This window comes from Aotus nancymaae, unplaced genomic scaffold, assembly GCF_030222135.1.
Source record: "Aotus nancymaae isolate 86718 unplaced genomic scaffold, 86718_ANA_hifiasm-v0.15.2.pri h1tg000002l, whole genome shotgun sequence".
In the NCBI taxonomy this organism is placed as follows: domain Eukaryota; kingdom Metazoa; phylum Chordata; class Mammalia; order Primates; family Aotidae; genus Aotus; species Aotus nancymaae.
In genome coordinates, this window is record NW_026988413.1 from 55,515,257 (window position 1) to 55,542,878 (window position 27,622).

Consider the following 27,622-nt stretch of genomic DNA (forward strand, 5'->3'; position numbering starts at 1 on the left):
CTCAAGTTTAATTAGATTCCATTTGTCAGTTTTTGCTTCTGTTGGGATTACTTTTGATGTCTTTGTTATGAAATCTTTGCCCATTCCTATGTCTAGGATGGTATTGCCTAGGTTTTCTTCTAGAATTTTTATGAATTTTGGGTTTTACATTTAAGTCTTTAATCCATCTTGAGTTGATTTTTGTGTATGCTGTAAGGAAGGGGTCCAGTTTCAATTTTCTACACATGGCTAGCCAGTTATCCCATCACCATTTATTGAATAGTGAATCTTTTCCCCATTGCTTTTGTCAGCTTTGTTGAAGATCAGGTATTCATAGGTGTGCATCCTTATTTTTGAGTTCTCTGTTCTATTGGTCTATGTGCCTGTTTTTGTACCAGTATCAGACTGTTTTGGTTACTGTAGCTCAGCAGTATAGTTTGAAGTTGGGTAACGTGATATCTCCAGCTTTGTTCTTTTTGCTTAGGACTTCCTTGGCTACTCAGGTTTTTTGGTTCCATATGAATTTTAAGATAGTTTTTTCTAGTTCTGTGAAAAATGTTGTTGGTAGTTTGATAGGAATAGCATTCAATCTGCAAATTGCTTTGGACAGTATGGCTATTTTAATGATACTGATTCTTCCTATCCATGACCATGTTTTTCTGTTTGTTTTTATCTTCTGATTTCTTTGATTGGTGTTTTGTAATTCTCATTGCAGAAATCTTTCACTTCCCCTCCCTGGTTAGCTGTATTCCTAGGTATTTTATTCTTTCTGTGGCAATTGTGAATGGGATTGCCTTTCTAATTTGGCTCTTATTGGTATAAAGAAATGCTAGTGCTTTCTGTACACTGATTTTGTATCCTGAAAGTCTGCTGATATTATCAGTTGAAGGAGCTTCTGGGCCGAGACTATGGAGTTTTCTATAGAATCATGTTATCTGCAAACAGGGATAGAATGACTTCCTCTCTTCCTATTTGGGATGCTCTTTCTCTTGCCTGATTACTTTGGCTAGGACTTCCAATACTATATTGGATAGGAGTGGTAAAAGACAGCATCCTTGTCTTGTGCCAGTTTTCAAGGGAAATACTACCAGCTTTTGCCCATTCAGTATGATGTTGACTGTGGGTTTGTCGTAGATGGCTCTTATTATTTTGAAGTTTTCCTTCAATATCTAGTATATTTAGAGTTTTTAACATCAAGGGGTATTGAGTTTGCATCAATTGAGATAAACATGTGGTTTTTGTCTTTAATTCTGTTTATATGATGAGTCACATTTATTGATTTGCATATGTTGAACCAACCTTGCATCCCAGGGATGAAGCCTACTTGGTTGTGGTAGATTAGCTTTTTGACATGCTATTGGATTTGGTTTCCATGTATTTTGGTGATTTTTGCATCAATGTTCATCAAGAATATTGGCCTGAAGTTTTCTTTTGTTCCTATGTCTCTGACAGGTTTTTAGTATCAAGATGATGCTGGCCTCACAGAATGAATTGGGGAAGAGTTCCTCCTCAATGTTTTGAAAGGGTTTCAGTAGGAACGGTACCAGCTCTTTGTATATCCAGTAGAATTCAGTTGTGAATCCATCAGGTACTGAGCTTTTTTCAGTTGGTAGGCTATATATTACTGATTCAATATGGGAGATTATTGGCCAGTTCCGGGAATCAGTTTCTTCCTGGTTCAGCTTTGGGAGGCTGTATGCGTCCAGGAATTTGTCTTTTCTAGGTTTCCAGTTTGTGTATAGAGATGTTCTTAGTAGTTTCTGATGTTTATTTTTATTTCTGTGGGGTCAGTGGTAACATCCCATTTGTCGTTTCTAATTGTGCTTATTTGGAACTTCTCTCTTTTCTTCTTTATTAGTCAAGCATGGGTTTCTGGGGTCACACATTTACTCACCACTTCCCTGGGCAGCAGAGGTTCCTCTGACTCTGTGTCACTCCTGGGTGGGCTGTTATCCTGCCTTGCTTTATGCCATTCTCCATGGGTCAAGTTGTTTCCTTGATTAGTCCCAATGTGAACACCTGAATGATTCAGTTGAAGGTGCTGTATTTACTGGCCACTTTTGTTCTTCCCTGTGATAGTGGCTCACATTAGCGTCTTCTAGTCAGCCCAGGTTTTTAAAATTTTAATTCATTTAAATTTAAATAGCCGCATGTGGCTAGTGGCTACCATACTGGACAACACAGCTTTAGATCACTGGTTCTTAACCCCGACAGCATATTAAACTTAGTTGGGATCAAAGATACTGAGGCTCCACCTCAGAACAATTAAGCCAGAATCTCTGGGGGTGAGACTCAAACATTTGTATTTTTTAAAGCTCACTAAATGATTCTAATGTGAACCCAGGTTGAGAACCACTTTTGAAATCAGCAGATTTGGATGTGAATCCTGCTTTTGGCTAAGTATATTGCCTCAGGCAAGTTAATTAAATTACCTAAGCCTCAATTTCCTCATCTGTAAATAAAGAAAATATAGAACCTACTTCATAGGGTTCTTATGAGATAACCAAATAAGATATTGTGTATAAAGAGATTGTTAGATTGTTCATTGCAAAGAAGTTATACCTGGCTACAAAGGTTAGCTGGTATACTATTATTCCATAACAATCTTGCTGCTATTTACAAGCTGGGGGAAGTCACAGTTTGAAAAAAATAAAGGATGCTCTTAAGAGTGTAACCAGATATTCATCAATGATGAAGATAACATCTCAACATTGGCTAGCCTTGGGGAAACCATTTGGACAATGAAAACTACTGTGGACAAAGTTTTCCAAGGGAAATTATCTCACTGGAGCAATTATTGAAAAGCTCTATAAAGTGCTAAAACATAGGCCTAATTCAGGAACTTGTGAAGAGCAACTCTTGCAGTAATATGAATAGGAAGGAGAATTTACACACTTCCCTACTCACTACCTCCCAGTAGGTGGTGCACAAGAAAGAATTACAGCCACTGACTTAAAACACACAAGAGCACTACAGTTTCAGAGTTGACTATCAGACAGGGAAATAGTAAGATATGCTTTCAATGCTTAGAAAGTCTGATTTATCCGTTTTATTAGAAAAATCTATATAAACTTATAATGTCAAATAATACACAAGTGGCCTGACAGCAGCAGTGACAGCAGCACTTTTGCCCACCACCAATCTCATGAGCATGCCCCTCACCCAGATTGTAACCTCTAGTTCCTTGGAAGACAGCTGTCTTTACTTCTTAGGGCAGGGAAATTCAGGACAAATGCTTTCAAGAATATAAAATGTAATGCTGAAAGGACAAAATAGTTTCTGATTACCATAATGTGATAGTGAAATGTCAAACATTATCACATCATCATCATTAATGGAAATAGTTGAAGTAAGTTTGTATAAGGGCCTAAGTCTATCAGCATTCCTTTCATGAACCACAGTTTCTGGCCTCCATGCCAGTGGAGGATTCAGCTTTCTAGTATAGAGGGAGTCACATTTAAATTAGACTCTTTGTTTCCTTCTCCAGTCCTATTTTGTTGGAGTCGATTTTAACAACAAAGGTAAAAAACCACTTTTGAAGACTATTATGGGAAACACATGAACAATTTATTATTCAAAAACCAAAAGCTTGCTTCTCTGGCTTGTTTCATCTTAAACCTGGAAGCATCTCATTTGAAACGGGTTTTTTTTCAAAGCCGATTGTGAAGAGTGAAGCTTATTGTCTACCCTTCCAGACACTGCTGAGAAGGGGAAAAACAGATTTTTCCACATTTTTTGTCAGATAAACCTAACATTTTATTAAATATGTCATAACTAGCCCCATTTATAACTTACAACTAGTAATGGTCATGAAAAATTCCTGTGAAAATATAAAAAGGAATAAAAAGTTTCACAAGATTAAAGCCTAAGGTGATTGTTCATATGCAACAGATTTAAAGCAAAGTACCAGGGGCCAGGTGTGGTGGCTGATGCCTGTAATCCCAGAACTTTGGGAGGCTGAGGCGGGTGGACTACCTCAGGTCAGGAGTTCGAGACCAGCTTGGCTAACATGGCGAAACCCCATCTCTACTAAAAATACAAAAAAAAAATTAGCCAGGCATGGTGGTGTGTGCCTGTAATCCCAACTACTTGGGCAGCTGAGGCAAGAGAATTGCTTGAACTCAAGGAGGCAGAGGTTGCAGGGAGCCAAGATCGTGCCACTGTACTCCAGCCAGGGCGACAAAGCAGAGCAGGACTCCGTCTCATTCACAAATAAATTAATAAAGCAAAGTAATAGGGATGAACCTACCCTGCTCCCTCCATGTGAGCTCTGGATCCCATCCTGCCTTCTAAGCAAATTCACTGTACCAGTTATTCCTTTCTGCCAAGTACTGTCCTGTTTCCTCTCCACTAAATATACGCTGTAAGCATTCAAACATCCTAGAGTCTCTACTGTCTTAAAATATTCCCTAAATCCTATTTCCCTTTCCAGATGGTCCCTCTCTCATGTCTACACATGCTGCTATGATTTTTCAATTTCCATATGCCACTTAACCCAGCATAGTCAAGATTTCACCTCAGTTCCCCAACACAAACAGCTCCCAGTAATCTTCATGCTACTAGACACAGCAGACTCTACCTCTTACTATCTATTCAGTCAATTCTTTGTGAAAGTACCCTGTGCCTTCAGCTACTGTAATACCATACTTGTTCTGATTTTCTTTCTTTCTTTCTCTCTCTCTCCAGATATTCTTTTTTCCTTTTCCTTTGGATGTTCAGCCTAACCTTTATATATTTATGTTCCCAGATCTTATTAGCGTCTTCCCTCCTGACCAGATACTCCCCCATGGCTTCAAATGCCAGCTATGGCCTTACAACTTCCACATTTATTCACTGTCAGTTCTGAACCCTCTTCTAAGCTCCAGATCTTTTAGTCAAAATGTCCAAAACAAAACTCACAATCTTACTAAGCTCCACCAAAACCCCTATACCTCAGTAAATGGCACCACTGTTCACTCATTTGCTGATGCCAGAAACCTGAGAACCACTCCTCTTCAATGTAAATTATAGCAAATTATCTCAATTTCGTCTCTAAAATGCATCTCAAACCCATCTAGTTCTCTCTACCTGTACTGCCTATCCTAGTTCACCCTTATTTCAAATGCAGAACTAGACTTCATCTTAACTGTTCATCTTCCCACTTTTTCTCTTGCCTCCTCCAATCCGTCCTCCATACAGCAGCCACAGTGATCATTTGAAAATACACATCCAATCACATGACTGCCTGCATAGACACTTCAGTGAAGGAGTATCAGTGAATCTTCAAACTGACAGGTGAAAAGCTGTTAGAGAATAGAATAGTCACATGGTGACAAAGCACTGTCCTACAAATTACTAATTCAGAGGTTAAAATGTGCCTTCACAAGGAAGACATACAGTGGCTACCACTTAACCAAATGACCAGACTTAGCATCACTAACAGTAGGACATCCTGACATTACAGACCCCTGATCTGATAAAAAACGAAGTTTACAACATCACCTATGAAGTATTCTCACTAAAAACACTTAACATGTCTAACTATGCTGTTGCTCAGTTGCATGTAGCTTCCACTTTACAGGAAATGTATAGAGGAAAAAGTTAAATGTTTATGTAAGTAAACAATTAGATAAATCCAGAATGTGGATCATTCCTTAAGACAAATGGCCTGGACTCTTCAATATGTCAATGAAAAGAAAAGAAAGGCAGGGAAGACATGAAAATTGCTGTACATTAACAGAGACTACGAAGATTTAAATGACCAAATGTAATGCATTAATCTTGATGGAATCCTGACTTTACAGTTATATACATATATATTTATTTATATATACACACACATTTTTGAAAAAATTATGAAAATATGAATAAAGTTTATTGATTAATGTGATTAATTTATTTCAGTAATGAGGGAACAGAGATTATGTAGAAGAGTGTCCTTAGTCAAAGGAGGTATGTGCTGAATTACCTAGTGGTTAGGTGTTATGATGTCTGCAACCTATTTTGAATGACTTTGTCAAAAAAGAAGAAAATGATACCTATATAAAGTGAGAATGATAAAGTAAATACCATAAATGATATGATTGTTTGAGTAAAAAGTACATGGATGTTTATTGTATTTTTGAACTTTTCAGTGAGCTTGCATATTCTCAAAATAAATTGTACAGTAACAAAAAATATCTTTCAATGAGTTCTCATCACTCTTAGGATAAAGTCTAAAATCCTCCCATGATCCACAAGGTCCTACATAGCCTGGCCCCTGCCTACCTTTCCAGCTTTCTCTATCTCTCACTCACTTTACTGCAGTGACATGCTCTTAGCTTATATACATCCTTCAAGTCTCCACTGAAATACCACTCTCTTGAGTGCCCCAGGACTAGTATATGAAGGGATGAGTACAGCTGAGGGAGACCTGGGGGGACAGTCCTGGAGGGACAAAAAGGGGAACGGATTATGTAGGAGTGAAGTGGAAAGGGGGCAATTTTTAGGACTAAGAACGGGATGGGATGGAGTATATTGGAGGTGTAAGGCCGGCTGCCTCGCTAAAGAGCCAAATGGACACACTTATCTCTCTGTACTGGCTCCCCACACCTGCTCCTATCTGGTTTCTCCATGCAGGCTCCACACGCCCACTCCTGCATTCCTCACTCAACCCTTTCAAAATTTAAAAAGCCCGCGGAAAATTTGTCCAATGGCAGTTTAACATTAACCTCCCCAGCCAGTCAGCCTACCAATGAAACTGTCTGCTCTTTGTTTCCCTAACAATCAATCAAATCTCCTTACCAATGAAATTGTCTGCTCTTTGTTTCCCAATGACCAATCAACTACCTCCACTTCTTATAAAACCCCATGCCCTGAGAAGCCCATTGCGACTTCTCTGGCCCCTTCCTGGACCACAGAACCTCGCCCAGGAGCTGAATAAATTGGATTCTCATTTTTTCTCGCTGGCCTCAGTTTCCTCATTTTAACTCGGCAATATACCTTACAGGAGGGAGGCAGAAATGAGGATGAACTGGCTGAATTAGAACATGGTTGAAGATATTAGTATCTTCTATTAAACCTCCATTGTAAGTTTTCATTTCTTCCTATAATTTAGCTCATTCATAATATGATTCCATTTAAATATTATGTGTGCACCTATGTAATGTATAAAATCTGCACCAAATAGTAACTTTTATGATAATAAAGATTAGGGCAGTTTTACTTATCATCACATCCCCAACACCTAGCAAACAGTAAGTGCTGGATAAAGGTTGGCCTAATGGGTGAATAACCTGTAATAATTTGGCTTCAAAGGAATACAATTTTAGTCCAAATGCTACTTAACTCGAGTAAATGTCCACTAAAGTTGAGATATTAAAAATGGCTATTATATGTCGTTATAGAGCTGATTATTTAGATGACTAAGGTTAATGAGCATTTTTTTCACCAGATTTATTGAATGTAATCATATTCATCTCTCATTTTTAGGTATTCTTCACCTCTGTATTTTTCTATCTATAAAAACTAAAATTAAGGAACAAAATATTTCACATTACTAACTTAATGTCAAGCTCTAATTGTTACATCGGTAGGCTGCAGCATGGCTCTTAAAGCTAGGTACATAAGTTTAGAACCAAACACGTCAGGAATCCTGACACAGAAAGCATAGCCTTTGCTGGTTGCCATTTGTTAAAAGATGGAGCAGGTGAGAAAATGTAGACTGATTAAATACAAATCCATCTCCTCTATTAAAATCATACAAATAATAACTACTAGTAGAATAACTCTGCTGTTAAGAATAACTGTGGCAGCTGGGCGCGGTGGCTCATGCCTGTAATCCCAGAACTTTGGAAGGCCAAAGCGGGTGGATCACGAGGTCAGGAGATCGAGACCATCCTGGCCAACATGGTGAAACACTGTCTCTACTAAAAATACAAAAATTAGCTAGGCGTGGTGGCAGGCACCTGTAATACCACTACCTGGGAGGCTGAAGCAGGAGAATCGCTCAAACCTGGGAGGCAGAGGTTGCAGTGAGCTGAGATCGCACTACTGCACTCCAACCTGACAAAAGAGCCAGATTTTGTCTCAAAAAAAATAAAATAAAATAACTATGGCTATCTTGATACAGACAGTGTATATTTAAAATTAATAAAGAAGATGACTTGTTATTTGACAATCCATATGATCACCAATATAAAAATGTAGCTCTATTATATTTTCAGACTACATACAGCTAAATGATAAGTAAATTTTGTCTAGAACTCAAGGACAATCGAATAAACTGATAAATACAACCATAGTTTACCTGTATGGTTGGTAAAAACACACAGACTTAGGTGTTTGGATAATTTTTCTCGGTCTTGATGATAATCACATCCAAAGTTGACAAGTCTAAGAACATAGAATGAGAAGTTCATTTAAAAATACATCCCTTCATAAAGGATGTGAGTAACCACTAAATAATATACCCAGAGAAGCAGAAACACATTCCCCAGAAATTTAAGTAGATAACTTTTTTTTGGTTAATAAATTCTGTAGTTTTTTTCAAAATACATGGTATATAATATGACATCAGCCTGGTAATAAGTAAAAAATATTACTTTCATCTTACATTTTTATAAATTTTCTGATATAAAGTAATGCATATACTAGTTTGAAAATAAGCACAACTAAATGTTCATATATGATAAAGTAAAGCTAGTGAAATACTTAACAGTTCAGGATTATCATTACTCTAATTTAGAAAGATTTTCATTTCTTCTGCATATTGATGGACTTATGCTTATTTTTTCAGAAGTGTCTCATGTTTTTACTACATGTAAAATAGAGTGGAAAAAGGAAAAAACCTTGTCTTTTGTGCAAAAAGGAGAACAGAAAAAAGCCAACTCAGCTGAGCTACAAGTAGATTGAGCTCTGACATCCTCTTTGATGGCAACAAAAAGTGTTTTGATGTTTGCTTCTCAATGTAACTCTCTCTGACCCAATGAATCCTTCTATTTAATCATAGGGAGAAGAGTATATCCATACATCAAAATAAATGGAGATGCGCTACAGAAATAAATGGCTAAGAAAATCAATACAATTGACTTTATATGTAAAATTCTGGGTTCATGTTTGATAAAGTTGTTTATATTTGCTATGGAGAATGGGAATACAAAAAAAGGATGTACACAGAGTATCAAACTCTTATCTGCATAGAATAAAGTAGGAATAAATATAATCATTTTGCCCACAAGTATCTATAAAAATTAGTAACACCCTATGAATAACTTACTTAAATCCTGAGTTGCTTAATGATATGTCCAAGGGTACTTCGAACTGTCAAAAAAAAAAAATCAGAAGAAAATGAACCCAAAATGACAGTAAGTGATGACAGTTCTGAAAACCAGAGCAGACCCAAGTAAACCAGAAAAATACTGTGCTTACCTAATAATAGAAAGCCCATTTAACCATTATTATCTTCAGAGGTTACATTCCAAATCCATTGGACAGAAAGTCCACTAAGAATACTCTGAAGTTTACATACAATTATGAGCTTGATGTATATTTATTTCCTAAAGGGCTAATGCTCGACAAACTTTGTCTTAGATTTGAATATCAAAAACAGGTTGTACATAGGCCAATTGGAAGCAACCACCTTTTACAAGACACAGATGACAGTGTAAGGAAGGAAGGATTGTGTGTCCTTAGATGTCCTTAGAAGGAGAGCAGATGAGCCAACAGAAGGGGCAGGAGGGGTAAGTGCAATTCTTCCAATGGCGTAACAGTCTGTATTAGATAGCAACATTGGTCCTGGTCAAGAAGAATAGGCCAGGCACTGTGGCTCATACTTTGGGATGTCAAAGTGGGTGGTCTGCTTGAGGTCAGGAGTTTGAGACCAGCCTGGCTAACATGGTAAAACTCTGTCTCTACTAAAACACAAAAATTAATTGGGTGTGGAAGCGGGCACCTGTAATCCCAGCTACTAGGGAGGCTGACGCAGAGGAATTGCTTGAACCTAGGAAGCGGAGGTTGCAATGAGCAGAGACCATGCCACTGCACTCCAGCCTGGGCAACAGAGTGAGACTCCATCTCAAAAGAAACAAAAACAAACAAAACAAACAAAAAAAAAAAGTACTGTCCATTGCAAAGATATTAATGACTCTGCACCACAATGCTATCTTTTTTTTAATTTTTATTTTTTAAAATTCAAATTCTTAAAATTTAAGTTTTCCTATTTTTAAAAGTTTTTCTTCACTGATGCAACACAATGCTAACATTCTAAATAGCTTTTTCAGGGGTAATACTAGATTTTGGTTAAACTATATGTTGTCATTGACTTTTCTCTATATTCTCAAATCCACCATCCTCACAAGTCCTTTTGGGTCAAATAAAGTGCAACCCCTTAAAGCTATCGCTTACAGACCACACCAATTATTAGATTGGTGCAAAAGTAATTGTAGTTCTTCCCATTATTTTGAATGATTAAAAATCGCAATTACTTTTGCACCAACCTAGTATCTTCTACTAATCCCCACTCATGTGTGTTTCTTTGATGTAGAGCATTCAGCTAGCGGACGTTTCTGGTGTTGAAGCCTGAAAACGGCAAGAACTATTTTACTTGCTCATACAAGTGACTAACACAACCATCAAGAATGCTAAAGTGTTGTTTATGATAACAAAAGAGTAATGCATCATAAAATTTCCTGTAGTGTGATCATTTTCTGAACTTACCATTAAGTTGTAGCTCTCATCAGCATAAAACTGGATACATTTTAAGATACTCTTTGATTTCTAAAACAGTAAACAGAATGACATATTAAAAAACACTAGGAGAAAAAAAGGAAGCAGTCAAGAAGCAAACAATAATGAAAATCTTTTCATTATATTTAAAACTTAATTGACAATTTCCATCAATGAAAATGTAGTGATTAATGAACGACAGTAATGATAATGTCAAAATCAAATCATTCTTATAAAAAGGTGCTGGGGCCACGCACTATGACTCATGCCTGTAATCTATGTTTTAGGAGCCTGAGGCAGGAGGATCACTTGATCCCAGGAATTCAAGGCTGCAGTGAGCTATGATCACACCACTGCACTCCAGCCTCAGCAACAGAGCAAGACCCTATCTCTAAAAAAAATATAATTTTTGAAAAAAAAAAAAGAGTGGCCACAAACTAGTTTTTTTACCTTCAGGTCAATGAAGTATAATCTCTGTTCTGACATATCCCACTGAGCCCAAATGAAATCCTCAGCTATTCTGTCTCTTGGAAGATGGCCAGAATTTTTAATCACCTAAAAATGCAACAACAACAAAAAAAATGAATTAATAACTTTTAAAGGACAACATATCTGGAATTCATAATTATTTTCCATGTCTACCTTTATGATACATGTAAATATTTCCACAGTTCACGGTTAGAAGCTCCCCACCCCTAGCACACAGTCTTTCCAGAAATGTTTTAAGACATCATTTCATTGCCTCCTCCTCTTCCCACCCTATAACATATAATTTTATTCTTGTTCTTAGTTTAGCAGACAGGCTGAGGCTGTTGAAGGCAAGACCATACCTCCCACAAATCAATAGCTGCATTAATAGAAGATTCAGAACTTACTGTTCTATACCTAACTCTCTCAAGTCAAGCCTCTGCAGACAAGAAGCCTCCACTACCAAAGATAGAGGCTGTGATGCCAAGAAAAAGCTCAGGCCTGGCAGTGGGAAGTAATAGACAATGACCCCAGTTTGGCCATAAACCAACCATGCAGCTTTGGGCATGCCTCTCACCTTTATGTCTTCCATGATGAGTATGATGTTATTGCCCATCTCTCAGCAATACTTAACTACTCATTCGTCAAGACCTGACTTACACATTGTGTTCCACACAAAGCCTTCCCTCCCATCCCCCAGATGTAGTACAATCCTCACCTGTTTTCCTATGGTGCACTGGCATACTTCTATGACAATTACATTTTAATTAATGAGCATGCACTCTTCTACAACACGTTTCTATTACCAATTCCCTGATTATTTCTAGCATGTAACAGTGCTCAAGGAATGTTTTTTCAGAAGGCAGAAAATGGGCCAGGCATGGCTCACACCTGTAATCCCAACACTTTGGGAGGCCGAGGCAGGTGGATCACCTGAGGTCAGGAGTTTGAGACCAGCCTGGCCAACATGGTGAAACCCCTTCTCTACTAAAAAAAAAACCACAAAAATTAGCCAGGCATGGTGGCACACACCTGTAATCCCAGCTACTTGGGAGGCTGAGGCAGGAGAATCACTTGAACCTGGGAGGCAGAGGTTGCAGTGAGCCGAGATCACGCCACTGCACTCCAGCCTGGGTGACAGAGCAAGCCTCCATCTCAAAAAAAAAAAAGAGGCAGAAAATGAAATAAGGTGTGCAAGAGAAAATTGCCAAAGATATTACAGGTATAAAACATCTGTTTACTAAGTAACAAAGTCAGAACTATGGAACTTTAAAATAAGGAGATTCTAGAAACCATCCAATTCAATCCCATAACAGGTAAGAAAACTGAGGCCCAGAGCAGTTAGATTAGGCTGCATAGTTAGTTCAGCAAGGTCTGGAATCCATGTCCTGGAATCCTCTCATTGCCCTTTCAGTCCATCAGCTGACCTCAAAATAATTTAACAGAAGCAGTTAAGAATTAATGTTCTTCAAAATGCTTATTAACCAAAAGTAACCCACATTGAGATAGATGAGTAAAGAATAAAGACAGGTTGGGGTAGAAGAAGTGAGGAAAAAAAGGAAACACCAGAATGGTCCATATTCATGCCTAAACTCTCCCTAATCCTAACAGGGATTTTTCCACCCAGGCTAACCTGCAACTTAAGGGAGCCATGTGGCATAAAGAGATGTAAACCACTATTTCCTGCCTGCCCTGTCCATTATAGTCAGACAAAAGGAAAGTGATGCCAGAGAAAAGATCCAAGAGGACCTGTCTGTCTCTAAACCTTGGGCAATCATTTTTTTGAAATTTGTTGAGCTGGAGTAGATTTGAGAACCGTTCCAGATAAAGGTATGCACTAACAAGAACATGAATGTCCGACTGTGGCATAAACAGGTTCAAATCTCAATTTTGTTCCTCTCTAGAGTCACCTCATCTCTGTGAATCCTGGTTGCTATCTTCTCTGTAAAAATAGGGATAAGCATAATACCATCTCTATCATGCAGGGATGTTGTGAAGAATATGTGGAATTGCATATACTTCGTAACATCCCTGCATCATAGAGATGTTATCATACTTATGCTGTATGAAGCTGTCCTCTAAGTCTTTAAGAATGAGGGCAGAAGTACTTCTTGGAAGAACACATTTGAATTAAGGAATGCTAAAGCTGCACCATCCTGAATGGCAGAATCTTTTCTGGGCTGCTGACAGATGTCCCCTTCATTGCCAGTGTGTGTCTGTTTCTGCCCTCTCCCCTCTCAAGCCCTCTTCTCATCAGCCAGTCCCCTGATCTATGCTCATTCCCAGTTACTGACCCCAACTTGCTTATTTAACTCTTCTCAACTCTGATCACTGGCTTTGGGATTCAGCCTTTATCTTTCCTCTGAAGCTTGACTCTCTTCTGACCCCTGGCCCATGTCTGTCATTGTGCTCCCATCCACTTAGCCCCTGCGGGACAATGGTAGCCCAGAGCTCTAGCGACACACTTTCTCCTGGCAATTTTCCAGGCAGGCTTCTTGATTTGAGTCTTTCAATAGCTGATACACAATTAGTAAGTGCCATTTTCTGTTTCAATTGTTCATTTAACTTTACAATCTTTAGAGAAATGTTAAGATCTTCAGAGACAATTTTGATGCAGACTAAATATTGAAGAAAATCATTTTTAATATCAATAACGTATTAAGATCCTATGCAAATTATCAAGAAAAAGACAATCCAGTAGGAAAATAGATAAGGATACAACTAAACAATTTTCAAAAAAGCAAATCAAATAGCCACAAGCTTTGGAGAAGATGCTGAAATACATTAATATTAAGGGAGATACAGACTAAGATAATAAGCTATCAACTTACACTCATCAAATTGGAAATTTTTTAAAAGGTAAATATACCTTTTCATGATAAGAATTGAGGGAACACGTACTCTTAAATTTTGCTTATAAAACTGTCAATTGGGGCCAGGTGCGGTGGCTCACGCCTGTAATCCCAGCACTTTGGGAGGCCGAGGCGGGTGGATCACGAGGTCAAGAGATCAAGACCATCCTGGTCAACACGGTGAAACCCCGTCTCTACTAAAAATACAAAAAATTAGCTGGGCATAGTGGCGCATGCCTGTAATCCCAGCTACTCAGGAGGCTGAGGCAGGAGAATTGCCTGAACCCAGGAGGCAGACGTTGCGGCAAGCCGAGATCGCACCATTGCACTCCAGCCTGGGTAACAAGAGCGAAACTCTGTCTCAAAAAAAAAAAAAAAAAAAAAAACTGTCAATTGTTAGAGGTTTTTTAGAAAGCAATCTGGAAAAAATCTGTTGGAATTTATTAAATGTACCTATCAAACCAACAATCCATCCCTGAAATATAGCTCAAAGAAATATATGTACCAGTACATAAAGCTATAGGAATAAAAAAGTTTGAGATGATTTATAATTCAAAAACAAAAACAAAAAATTGGCAATTTAGTGAATGTCTATCCACACCAGGGACTATTATCTACTTCTAAAGAGACTGAATTGGAGCTATTCTAGTTTACTGGTAGGTAATTCCACAAAGCTGAATGAGTAAGAAATGAATAATAAAACCCTGGGTGGGTCAGAGGTGGGGGTAGGAGATGACTATTAGTGTGGAGAAAAGGATGCAAGGATACATACCAGGTTTAAAAAAAGATTTTTTTAAAAAGTACTTGTGGAAGACAAGAAAAAATAATTACACTCAATGAAACCCATTTATGGTATGATATACAGTATGATTTTATACATGGTATAAATATATGGTATGATCCCATTATAATGTGTGTGTGTGTGTGTGTGTGTGTGTGTGTGTGTATATATATATAAATTAGAATAAATAACCAGTTAGTTATATCTCTATTTTAGTAACCCATAGGGATACTCCTGATCTCTTTTTACCTGCTAAGCAAAAGCAAACATAAAAGCAGTAGGTAAATGTATTATGATGCTACTTTAATAAAAACAATTAAATCCCCACATACATGCATCTAACCTTGCATAGGTTTGCATGAGCAAGGTAAAAGCTGTGGGAAGACTCATACAGGCTGTTATTAGCTACCTCAGGATACTGAGATTGAGGGTTGAGGTAGAGAAAAGGGATAATTAACTTCATGTATATTTGTAGCATTTTACACATTAAAACAAAAAGACTATACTTCAAAAGACATCAAATAAAGAAAAAATCATGTATCAGTAACATTATCTTTAACAATCTAGGAATGTAGTTCTTTGTGGAAAAAACTATGAAGCAAAAAGGTTTTCAAATCTTTACCACTCTATTTCCATCTTCTTGGGCGACACGGACACGAAATTTTTCAATATCTTTAAAAAAAAAAAAAGATAATTTAACCTTAAGGAAATATGAGTACTATTTTTACATAACACTTGTAAAAACATTGTTATAAAAGCAATGCAGGGCTGGGCGCAGTGGCTCATGCCTGTAATCCCAGCACTTTTGGAGGCTGAGGTGGGCGAATCACGAGGTCAGGAGATCGAGACCATTCTGGTCATGGTGAAACCCCATCTCTATTAAAATACAAAAAATTAGCTGGGCATGGTGGCGCGTGCCTGTAGTCCCAGCTGCTCAGGAAGTTGAGGCAGGGGAATCATTTGAACCCGGGAGACAGAGGTTGTAGTGAGCCGAGATTGTGCCACTGCACGCCAGCCTGGCGACAGAGCAAGACTCCGTCTCAAAAAAAAAGCAATGCAAATTGAACAACTGGCCACAAAACAATATTATTACAAACTGTAATCTCACAATAGAGGTTCAAAAACTTTTTAAAACCCACTTTTCTCCATCCTCCCTTTACAGTTAATTTCAAGTCCTGCATTTATTCTGTTCCTCAATATCAACAACACATGAAGCATTTAGCTCTCCTGCTTCCCTGGGTTCCCTCAACAAGTACTTGACTCCCCTATACCATCAGTCTTGTATAGAGCTAACAAGGGCTTACTTGGCAGAGTTTATCTTCAATTTCCAAATCCCAAACACTTGTTTGTATGAACATACCAGACAGAAAACTCATCATACGAGACATTCTGGGGAAGCATTTTAATAGGGGTCAATTTCACATGAACAAAACCCTGAACACTAAAGTCGATCTGTGTAGATGGTCCCTTTCTAACAGTAACAATTTAAATTCAGCCATATTTACCTTCTGCTGATTCAAGTTACAAAACTGAACAAGAGCTTAGAGACCGAACACAGCCTTACCCCTCAAGCCTGTCCTTCCAACTACAAACACTATAAACTAGCAGTTTCATCTTGTAATGTGAAAGACCGCTTACTAGATAAGTTCCATCAGTAAATTTTGTCCTTCCTCCCCCTCTCCTAACTTGAAATCATCATGGAAGGAAGGACATAACCTTTTACGCCCTAAACTTATTTGCCTCTACCTGAATTTGTCTAAGTTAGTGTGCATCCTCAAGTTCTGCCATGGGATTCTTCTAGCTACTTCCCCTCTCTCCATCCAAACATCTCTTTTATAGTATAGTTATCCATTGTGACAGACATCCAAAAGACAAATGAACTAAAGAAGACAAAAATGACCTGTGCAACTGTTCTACAAACATTCTACCAGAGGACAAAATTGCAAATCCATGTATGCAAGAGTCCATCATTCCCAGGATGAGAAAGCTGAGCAGAACTAAGGGAAACAACACTTGGGGGGCAAAGGAAAAGCCCTTCCCAAGGAATTCCAGGTCTCATATGGACAGCAAAGGTCAGTGGACCCTTGACAATGGCAGATGGATATCTAGAAGATTCAATCATGTCCCATGCTAGGAGGCCATATGCCATTCATGAAATCCACACATTCCAACTAAAGATACACTTACATTTCTCTTCTGAAATCAGTAACAGATGGTTCTCTGGAAGAGGATGACTTTCAACATGTGGGTACAGAAACTGTAAAAAAGAAATTAATCATAATTATAATTAAGTATCTTGCTCGAACAAGTATTTCCAAAGTTGTGTTTGATGACTGTACTATTACATTCCATTGAAGAAACTGGGAATCACAGAAGAGTTTAGGGGAATCACCTATACACACACATATCACAAGCCAAAGCAAGCAAGAAAAGGAAACACCTTCAGGACCTCAGTTTTCCAGAGGGAAATTGATTTCAAGTACAACACTATCCTCACTTATTTAAATAGTAAGGCTCCTGGCTAGGCACAGTGACTCACACCTGTAACTCCAACACTTTGGAGAAGTCAAGACAGGTGAATCGCTTCACCTCAGGAGTTCAAGACCAGCCTGGGCAACAATGGCAAGATCCCGTCTCTACAAAAAAATACAAAAGCTTAGCCAAGTGTGGTGGCACGTGCCTGTAGTCCCAGATACTCAGGAGGTTGAGGTGGGAGTATCACTTGAGCCTAGGAGGTGGAAGTTGCAGTGAGCCAAGATCGTGCCACTACACTGTAGCCTGGGTGAAAGAGTGAGACTCTGTCTAAAAACAAATAAAGTAAAATAAACAGTGACGCTAAAGTTGAAGTTATTTCTAGGGATGGTATTTCCTATTTGGAATATATGATTCTGAAACCAATCAAAAACAATGCAAACAACATTTATACAGAATGTTCTATTTCACACACACACACACACACACACACACACACAGAGCAGTCAATATAGTTGTGCAACTCAACCTAGTATATAACTTGAGAGCCAAGTCAACATATTCCCCACAAGAACTTCCAAAGTCCCACATCCAAGAGACAAAGCGCAATATAACCAGAACATGTCAAGAAAGAACACTGAGTCATGGTGTCACATGGGTTGATGATTTACAAGCCTGAAAGCATAGAATGACTGTCACTGGGAAGAAAAGGCTTAAATCCACCCCATTTCTCTTTCTCCATGCTCTCCCATATGAACCCACCACTATGTGTCTATCTACAGGACAAAGCAGGCTGCCAGCAACCAAGTCCTGACCTGTCAGCTGTGACAATGAGGAAAAATTGGTCACAGGATGACTCAAAAGGGAAACTGTAAATAAGCTGTTTTATTTGTGGCATGAAAGACCAGAGAATTTTGCTATTTTCCTTACCCAAAGCTTGAAAGTAATATGAAAGGGCCTAACTTTTGTGTCCCAATCTCCCAATCATTAGTCTCACTAAAATTTAGGATGATTTTTTATTACTTCCTAGTGTCCTAACTTTTCATAATATCAGAATAAAAATAGGACTAGGCAACTTTTGGAACATGTATAGTTGAGTTCTCTTTTAGAAATGAAAAGCAAAACACATGCATCACAGCAATAAAGTCAAAATTATAAAATAGCAATGAAAAATTCAGCTACAAAAATAATACAATAATTGTCTCATGATTTGTAAAATGTCACACATCAAACAAGATACTTTGTATACTAGCGTTGAGGAAAAGCAGAGATGAATGACACTACATATATGACAGAAGAAAAAATGTTCAGTGCCTCAAATATGGAGATGCTCCTACTCCAGGTCTACAGAGGTGTCCAGGGCATGCCTGCTTAGGAACGTGACATGGACTGAGGTGCTGAAGAGGTGTAACTGCCAACCTCTAAACCTTTACCTAGTCTTCCTGTAACAATCAGGGAGAATGTTATTTTAAAAGTCCCATTTAGGTAGGGGTTTTTTTTTTCTTTCTATTGTAAGGTGGTCCTAGAGTAAGGCCTAGATGCCAACAACAGACAGGCTTCAGACACAGCTCTACAAAAGCATTCAAGGTGGCTTTTTGTATTTTAACTAGGACTCTATGGAGATTATATTTCCTTAGGAAAATTTATCTTCACAAATATGGAGCTAGACTTCGAATGAATATTGGTCTTTGGAAATGTGTAGTCTAGGTGTGTAGAGGGTGTGTAATTACCCACTGGAACTGTCTGGAAGACACACCTCATGGTGGAAGGGAACACCCAAAGGGTCCCGGATTGGGATCCAAGCCCCACCCGCCACTGTCCTGCTGAAGCTCCTCTGTGTAGGTGGTCAAGACTACACATGCAGTTAGAGAAATGTGCTACTGGAGATCACCATGGATGTTTTTGTAAGAAAAAGGAAATAGATTCCAGGGCAAGACCAACTCAATGGACAGTAAATGTTATTTCTCCAGAGGGCAAAGATGGGGATTTGCCACTGAGGTTTGGAGGAATTTCTCTCTCCAGAGGCATAGACATGGGAGCAGGAGGCAGGGTTAGGAACTGAAATAGGTCCAAAGAATGGGTACAGGTTTTACTTTGTTTGAGTGGGGACTTTTTCTTTGGCCTATAGATGCTGTCCTGTTCCACATACTTTTAACTCTTTTTTTTTGACTTGGAGTTTCACTCTGTTGCCCAGGCTGGCATGCAATGGCATGATCTTGACTTACTGCAACCTCCACCTCCCGGGTTTCAAGTAATTCTCCTACCTCAGACTCTTGAGAAGCTGGGATTACATCACCATGCATGGCTAATTTTTATATTTTAAGTAGAGATGGGGTTTCGCCATGCTGGCCAGGCTGGTCTCGAACTCCTGAGCTCAGGCAATTCAACCACCTTGGCCTCCCAAAGTGCTAAGATTACAGGCATGAGCCACTGCACCCAGCCATTTTTAACTTGTAAAAATTGAGTTCACATAAAATTTAACATTTTAACCATTTTTATATATATATATGTAGTTTTTAATATATTCACAATGTATACAACCAGTTGCTTTTAAAAACTTTTCCCCTTTCTATGCTCCAATTGCCTTTAGTTACCCCAATCCTTCAGTCATGTCTCCAGCATCTATACAGCCCTAACTAGAGATGCTGAGGAAGTCAAAGAGCAGAACAGAAAAGGAAAGTGTGCTCTGTCCCTCAGCTGCCCCCACACTGATGACAGTGTAGACAGAGTAGCTTCCTGAGGTAGCAGAATGTACCTTGGGAGCTTCAGGCCAGGCCCCTGTCTGGAATTGAGAAGTGACCCACAGTGCAATCAGGAATGGTGGGGAAACGCGCAGCTGAAAGGACTGGCTGACAGTGGCGGACCCTGAGCAGAGAGAGACAACCCTCTCTTCTAACACACCAGAATAGGGAGGCCCATAGGCTGGAGGCTGGTAGTAGCTTGGGAGACAAAGAGGTAGATACTTTGGGTGGTGCAAATTGACTCCAGCTAGACCAAAAGAAATATTTTGACCCTGTAATAAAATGTAAAATTAGATGAAATTCTGCTGCAGCACTGCATGAACATATACTTTAGATTCAATGTATTTTCAGTAGTTAAGTTTTGTAAAGTCACCACAAATGTTGTATACTGAATACTGAACCATCATTCCCAGGGAAGATACAAAGGGAGTTGATCATAATCCTGAAAGACAGAATCCCCAATGCCATAATCCTAAATACTGAAATCCCAAAAGATCAAAATCCCAAAAATTTAATTCTAGAAGAAAATAATTTTTAAAAATATTTAAAGCTGTATTGACATTTTTAGAAGGAGAATTATCTGAGAAGCAAAACACAAAAGCACACTTCATAGTCCACTTTATACAATAGGCAAATAATAACATAAACAGTTTTGAAAGTATAGACACTCGTGTATACTAACTATCCTGTGATCGTGACTTTTGGGACTTTAGACATTAGGGATTTTGACCTTTCAGGATTTCGACATTCATGATTATGGTGTTCGGGATTGTCTTTTCAGATTACGATCCAAACTCATACAAGGATAAATTCTTTTAAGCCTCTACTCACATGTTTGTCAACAGATCAGTATATAACCTTGTTTTGTGTGTTTCTATTTAAAGACACTCCTTAAACTTGTGGCTTAGTAACTCATGCCTAAATGAAGCTTATCTGAAACACATGTTTTCTCTGTAAGGCATCTGACAGCCTTCTTGCACTTAGGAACACTGGACAGTGCCTCAGAGCTATGCCTGGAGGCCCTTTAAACAGTGAAATTGCCAGGAAAAGGCACAAAAATTTGAAAGATGAAAACAACAGTCGTTTTAGTATGAGAGCTAAAACAAAAAAGGCAGGGCATCACCGTATTCAACCTCAATTGTGAATGTGCATGTTGGGTGACAAATTCTTTCACCACTCAGCATACATCTGCAAATAACTAACCAAGTACTATGAGTGTATGATTTAAGGGTTACAAACAAATTTTAGGAGTAGGAGAATTTGCAAATACGAACTCTGCAAATAATGAGTACTGACTAGTCCACATTATACATGCAGTTTCTGCATCAACTCATGAAGTTGATAAATTCAGGGATTAAATCATTTAATCATAGATATTTAATCTGTCAACCACATAAATACATTACATAGACCATTTAAACCTTACTTTAAATGTGTGGGGGTTTTTTTTTTGTTTTGTTTTGTTTTGAAATGGAGTGGTGGGGAAATGTGCAGCTGAAAGGACTGGCTGACAATGGAGAACCTCTCTCTTGCTCTGTCTCCCTGTCACTAGGCTGGAGTACAGTGGCATGATCTAGGCTCACTGCAACCTCCGCCTCCTGGGTTCAAGCAATTCTCCTGCCTCAGCCCGCCCCCATGCCCCCAAGTAGCTGGGATTACAGGCATACGTGACCACACCCAGCTAATTTTTGTATTTTTAGTAGAGATGGGGTTTTACCATGTTGGCCAGGATGGTTTTAATCTCCTGACTTCGTGATCTGCCCACCTCAGCTTCCCGAAGTGCTGGAAATACAGGCGTGACCTACCCCACCCTGGCCTTAAATGTGCTTTAATATTTGAAATTTTATCATGAGAAATTACATCACTATGAAACAAATGATAGTTTAACAGAGTCAGAGGAGCTAGCTTTGAGTTAATTTCCATGCTTGCAAAGAAAGAACGGAAGATACTTCCAGCTGTAGTAGTCTACAAGATTGCTCTGAGGATTAAATATGATAATGATAGTGTGAAAGCACTTTGTAAACACCAATTCGCCTAGGTTGCATGTCTTTTGATTAATGAGTAAGTGATGATTGTATGCTTACTTACCTGAACCCAAATATAGCCATCCACAGCTTTCAGAACCTTCACATTGTTAACAGGGTGGATTTCAACCAACAAAGTTAAGCACTTTGATCCTACAGAGAAAGGTGGCTTTTAGTAACAAAGCTTAGAATATCACATATTATTTTTTCCAAAGCAAGGAGGAAGAGTAATTTCTGGTAAATCCTACAACAACGACTATAAACTAACAAAACAATTCTACCATCATAAGGTCCCGCAAGAAGACTTAAACTGTACATTTGTTTCCAGTTCCACTCTCTAGGATGTATGGTGGCTCCAGGACCCCAAAAGAGCAATCAGCCCAGCAAAGGACCTGCCTTCCACACCCTCAGGAGCCCTGAAGAAGCTGCATTTTATTATGAAAACCACAGGATACTCAAGAAATGCAAATATGAAAAGGGAAGTCTTTGAAAAGCCCCGGAAACAACAGTAGATACAAGGGAGACAAATTTCAGATTATAATAATTCTGTATTTGTAAAAAAGCATCACATTAAAAACAAGTGGCTTCTGAAATAGGAGATTCCTGTAAATCACTTTGCACTCTCATCAGCAACATATGAGAGGGTCTGACAAACTGGGTTCTACTGGGTATCAATTTTTCCAATTATCACAGTTCTATCATTTGCTAAAGCAGACATATCTGAACTTTCTGAAAATATAAATATACTACTGTATTAGTTATTCTACAGGGGGGTAAAAGGTAATTTTCTTAAAGTTTAACACTTTAAAGTTTGACTTTGACCCTTCTACAAATCCAAGAGGGATTCAGAAAACATCCCAAGAGAGAAATCAATGTGCTGGGAGTGAGGAAGTTGTTCGCACTCACTCCATGCCATTTTTTTTTTTAATAATTTCACTTAATGTTTACCCAATCTCCACTTTTTTCATAAGTTAATACCTATGAAATTTATGTAATCTGTTTACTCTAGCTTACTGATAACCTAATATTCAATGAACTTCCTGACATTTGTGTTCTAATTTGGGTCATACCAGAAAGCTCTACACGTGCAGGTATTCAAATATTGTAAAACTTTGGTGCATTGTTATTTAGTAGCTGTGATCAGTAATTTTAGATTTTCACTGTATATCATGGTATCTTAATGATGTATATAATTGCCCTCAATCCCCTTCTCACCCCACCCTCTGCACCTCCCCAACCAGCAACAGGGGCTTATTTCAGTTGAGTAAAGCATGGTGCTAAAGGACCAGGGTCACAGTTTCAAAACTTGAACAATCCAGTTAGTATCACAGAGAAAGAAATTCTTCCACATTTGCTCATTGCACCAGTAACTCCAGTTAGTAATTTTGCTGGGTGCCTGCCGTTAGCCCTGACAGGAGGCACAGCAGCCAGCAGCTAGGGGAGAGCATGACTTTCAGTAAACTGAACTGGGCCAACTGCACATCCACAGAGAAAACATGATCCCTGACTCAAACCTCAGCGCTGATGCAGATAAATCTAGGCCGGCCACGTGGACAAAGCCTTTGCAGGGCAGAGCTGTGAGGCCCAGTGGTTGAAGTAAGAGCCGGCGCCATGTCCAGAGTGCCCAGGCCGAGCTGTAGGAGGGAGAGAAGGACGCGCCACACTGGTCCACTGGAAGCACAGCCACACTCCAAGACATTTTTAGCCTAACTTCACAAGCCTTCTAGACTTTTAAGTCTAAACAAACACAATTCAATTCTATGTCACTCCAGTTCTGCAGGACTATGGCAAATACTGTTTGTGTAGGAAAATAAGATATTTCTGATACATGAACATGTTAAGGCTGACAGTACTTATCAGTAGGACACAGACTGGGTTTCCCTCAGGGAAAGTAGTACAGCACTGATAATGACCCACTTATTTCGTTAGTGTCACAGCTGAGCAAATATCATAGAAGACAGCAATTAGGAGGAAGTCCATGGATACAGGCTAGAATGGAGTTACCACAGATATCTAAATTTAGGTCAAAGATCCCCTCACCCAAGATTAACCTTAGAAAAGAAGGACTGGCCTTATATTTGAGCTCTTACAGAGACTCGATCCAATGCCTCTCAGTGACTTTACTGTGAAAAATAATGTATAATTTGGGGATGGTACAGATGCATGAAATTTAATATGTACTACAGAACAAATGAAAATCCAAAGTTTGGTAAATGGGTACTTGTGGCTTAGGATGAAAACACTAGTGACAGGATCTTACAACCAAGGTAAGGGTGAGGTACTTTAGGAATCTGCTTGATGACTCAAAAAATGGCTTCAGGAATAAGGAAGACATTGGTGTCAAATATATTTATGAAGAAAAATAGAATAGAAATGCTCTGTGAGGGGAAAAAATCAATTTTTCTTATTGTTATTTTAAATATGTGTGACTATATTAGTATAATAGTACAAGCTGACTTTTTTGTCCTAAAAGCTTATATATGTAAGCTTAGATGTGTGTATATATATATATATATATATATATATATATATATATATACACATACATACACATATCTGGCCAAAAAAGTCCTTTTGGGGGAGAGAGGGAAATTTTTCTCATTAGAAAAATAATCACAGCCAGGCACGGTAGCTCACATCTGTAATCCCAGCACTTTGGGAGGCTGAGGCAGGTGGGTCATGAAGTCAGGAAATCAAGTCCATCCTAAACGAACACAGTGAAACCCTATCTCTACTAAAAATATAAAAAAAATAGCTAGGTGTGGTGGCATGCACCTGTAGTCCAAGCTACTGAGGAGGCTGAGGCAGGAGAATCGCTTGAACCTGGGAGGTGGAGGTTGCAGTGAGCTGAGATTGCACTACTGCACACCAGCCTGGGCAACAGAGTGAGCCTCCGTTTCAAAAAATAAAGAAAGAAAGAAAAATAATCACCATATATTTGGCCTTTTTTAAAGCAGGAATTACCCAAATGAGATAGCCAGCTGACATGTCAGCTAGATTTTCTCACCTTTAAAATGGGAAGATCTTTAAAGGCAGAAAACATCTTTCTACATTAATTTTTCCTTCTGGAGTGCAACCCAGACATTTGACTAATATTACTAGCATAATGACAAGAGTAAACCTTTGCAAATTGTAATTTCTCGCAGTAATATACCATGTGCTTTCACAGTGAATAAGGAAGCATTCTGAATTAAGATTCTAGAGACATCAGTTCCAGTTTCAATTCTGTCATTATCAAGGTATTTATTTCTCAGAAAATCACTCAGCTTTCCTAGGCCTCAATGCTTCATTATTAAACATAATAAAACGTGCAGGGCAAGGTGCTCATGCCTGTAATCCTAACACTTTTGGAGGCCAAGACAGGAGGATCACTTGAGTCCAGGAGTTTGAGACCAGCCTGGGCAACATAGTGAAACCCTGTCTCTACAAAATAAAATGAAAAAAATATTAAGAACTAGCTGGGCATGGTGGTGTGTGCCTACAGTCCCAGGTACTCAGGACGTTGAAGTGAGAAGATCACTTGGGCTGGGGGGGGGTCAAGGCTGCAGGGAGCCATGTTAATATCAGTGCACTCCATCCTAGGCAAGAGAGCAAGACCCTGTTTCAAAAATAATAATCATAATAAAATGAAAGACTAAAGAACCAGATTATTTCTACAATCCCTTTCAGCCATAAAATCCCAGTGTTCCATGAAGTGCTAAACTAAGAATTTTGATGGCTGGGTGCAGTGGCTCATGCCTGTAATCCTAACACCTTAGGTGGCTGAGGCAGATGGAACAACTGAGGTCGGGAGTTCAAGACCAGCTGGCCAACATGGGGAAACCCCATCTCTACTAAAAATACAAAAATTAGCCAGGCATGGTGGCAGTGCCGGTAGTCCCAGTTACTAGGGAGGCTGAGGAAGGGGAATCGCTTGAACCTGGGAGGCAGAGATTACAGTGAGCCAAGATCACACCACTGCACTCCAGCCTGGGCAACAGAGCAAGACTCTGTCTTGGGGAAAAAAAAAAAAAAAGAACTTTGAGAATCAAGTTATCAGTGGAGACCAGACACAGTGGATCATGCCTGTAATCCTAACACTTTGGGAGGCTGAAGTGGGTGGATTGCCTGAGCTCAGCAATTCGAGACCAGCCTGGACAACATGACTAAACTCCCTTACTACTAAAAATACAAAAAATTAGCCAGGTGTGGCTTTGCACACTTGTAATCCCAGCTACTCAGGAGACTGAGGCAGGAGAAACACTTGAACCCAGGAGGCCGAAGTTGCAGTGAGCCAAGATCACACCACTGCACTCCAGCCTGGGTGACAGAGCAAGACACTGTCTCAAAAAGATTATCAGTGTTATCAGTGGAGACTGGGAGACCATCACTGAAGGGTAAGACAGGTTCTGGATACCACAAGAAGGAGAGAGGAGAGACAGCAGGATCAAGCAGAGGGATAGATATGACATAAGGAGAATGGAGGTGGGCAAAAGAATGTGGTGTGATGCAGGCACATGCTGTGAAATGGTGACAAGGATGGGGGAGTTCAATATGGCCTGATTCTGAAGGAGCTCTGGTTATTTGAGCTCTTCAGCCGAATCACAGCTTTGCAGAGCATCTGTGACACTTGAATGTCTATGATGATAGGAGGGCTCTGGAGAATCTCAGTGGCAATGGGGCCCCCAAACCATGTGGTCACCCCAAATGCTGCCCCGTGGGAATCTGTGGTGACTTGTGGCAAATGCAACTCCACAGGGGAGGATAAAGGGAGCAGCCAGAGCCTGGTTTCCTATGGAAGGCCATTTTCTCAGTAAAACATTTACTCTGCCATCTCTACAGCCAAGAATAGGAGCACTATTGATTAAAAAAAAAAAAAAATTGTAAAATATGTGGATCAAAGAACCTTGGTTTGTTTACATAAAAGATGGTACAATTTGTCTCATCTACAGTGGAAAAATCTCATTTTAAGCAACAGTGTTATGTACCACGAGAGAAAAACCACATCTTGTAATCAAATGGCTTGTAAGGCCATTTCATGGACCAACAAAATAAACCTTTCCAAAATATTCGTTCGAATAAAACATTCCAATAAATCCTATAGTGCTTTCTGGTTACAGCATCTGAAATCTTTACCAAACAAAATGAAACCCTCCCATGATGAGCAATAACTTTCATAAACTGATGACTCCTGAATGCGTCTCTCCAACCCCGACCATTACCTGGACTTCTAACTCATCTCCAAACTCCTACCTCACATCTCCATCGGGATGTCTATTAGGCATGTCAAACTGATCAAGTCCAAAATCAAACTCTTCTTTCCTGCCCCTCCCATACACATACACCCACACACACGCGCTTCTACCTGTTCTGGCCAAAAAACCTTAGAGTGAGTCACTCTTGACTTATCTCTTTTTCTCACATTCCCATCAAATCCAGCAGCCAATCTTTTTTTTTCTCTTTTTTTAGATGGAGTCTCACTCTGTCGCCCAGGCTGGAGTGCAGTGGCGCAATCTCGGCTCACTGCAACCTCTATTTCCATTTCCCCGGTTCAAGCAATTTTCTTGCCTCAGCCTCCCAAGTAGCTGGAATTACAGGCATGTGCAGTCACATCCAGCTAATTTTTGTATTTTTAGTAGAGAC

At 39.2% G+C, this 27,622-nt stretch overlaps 1 protein-coding gene across 8 annotated transcripts in view; it reads right to left on the reverse strand.

Annotated features, from left to right (window-relative positions):
- The window catches only part of GSAP (gamma-secretase activating protein), a 223,683-nt gene that overhangs the window by 48,671 nt on the left and 147,390 nt on the right, over positions 1–27,622 (reverse strand). For all 8 annotated transcript variants that reach the window (XM_064374846.1, XM_012466560.3, XM_021667865.2 and 5 more), the window contains 7 exons: positions 22,065–22,153; positions 16,951–17,020; positions 15,386–15,435; positions 11,113–11,217; positions 10,654–10,713; positions 9,215–9,258; positions 8,246–8,331 (listed from right to left, as the gene is read on the reverse strand). In XM_064374846.1, coding sequence (XP_064230916.1) covers positions 8,246–8,331; positions 9,215–9,258; positions 10,654–10,713; positions 11,113–11,217; positions 15,386–15,435; positions 16,951–17,020; positions 22,065–22,153 — 504 coding nt within the window. The remainder of the gene's footprint in view (positions 1–8,245; positions 8,332–9,214; positions 9,259–10,653; positions 10,714–11,112; positions 11,218–15,385; positions 15,436–16,950; positions 17,021–22,064; positions 22,154–27,622) is intronic.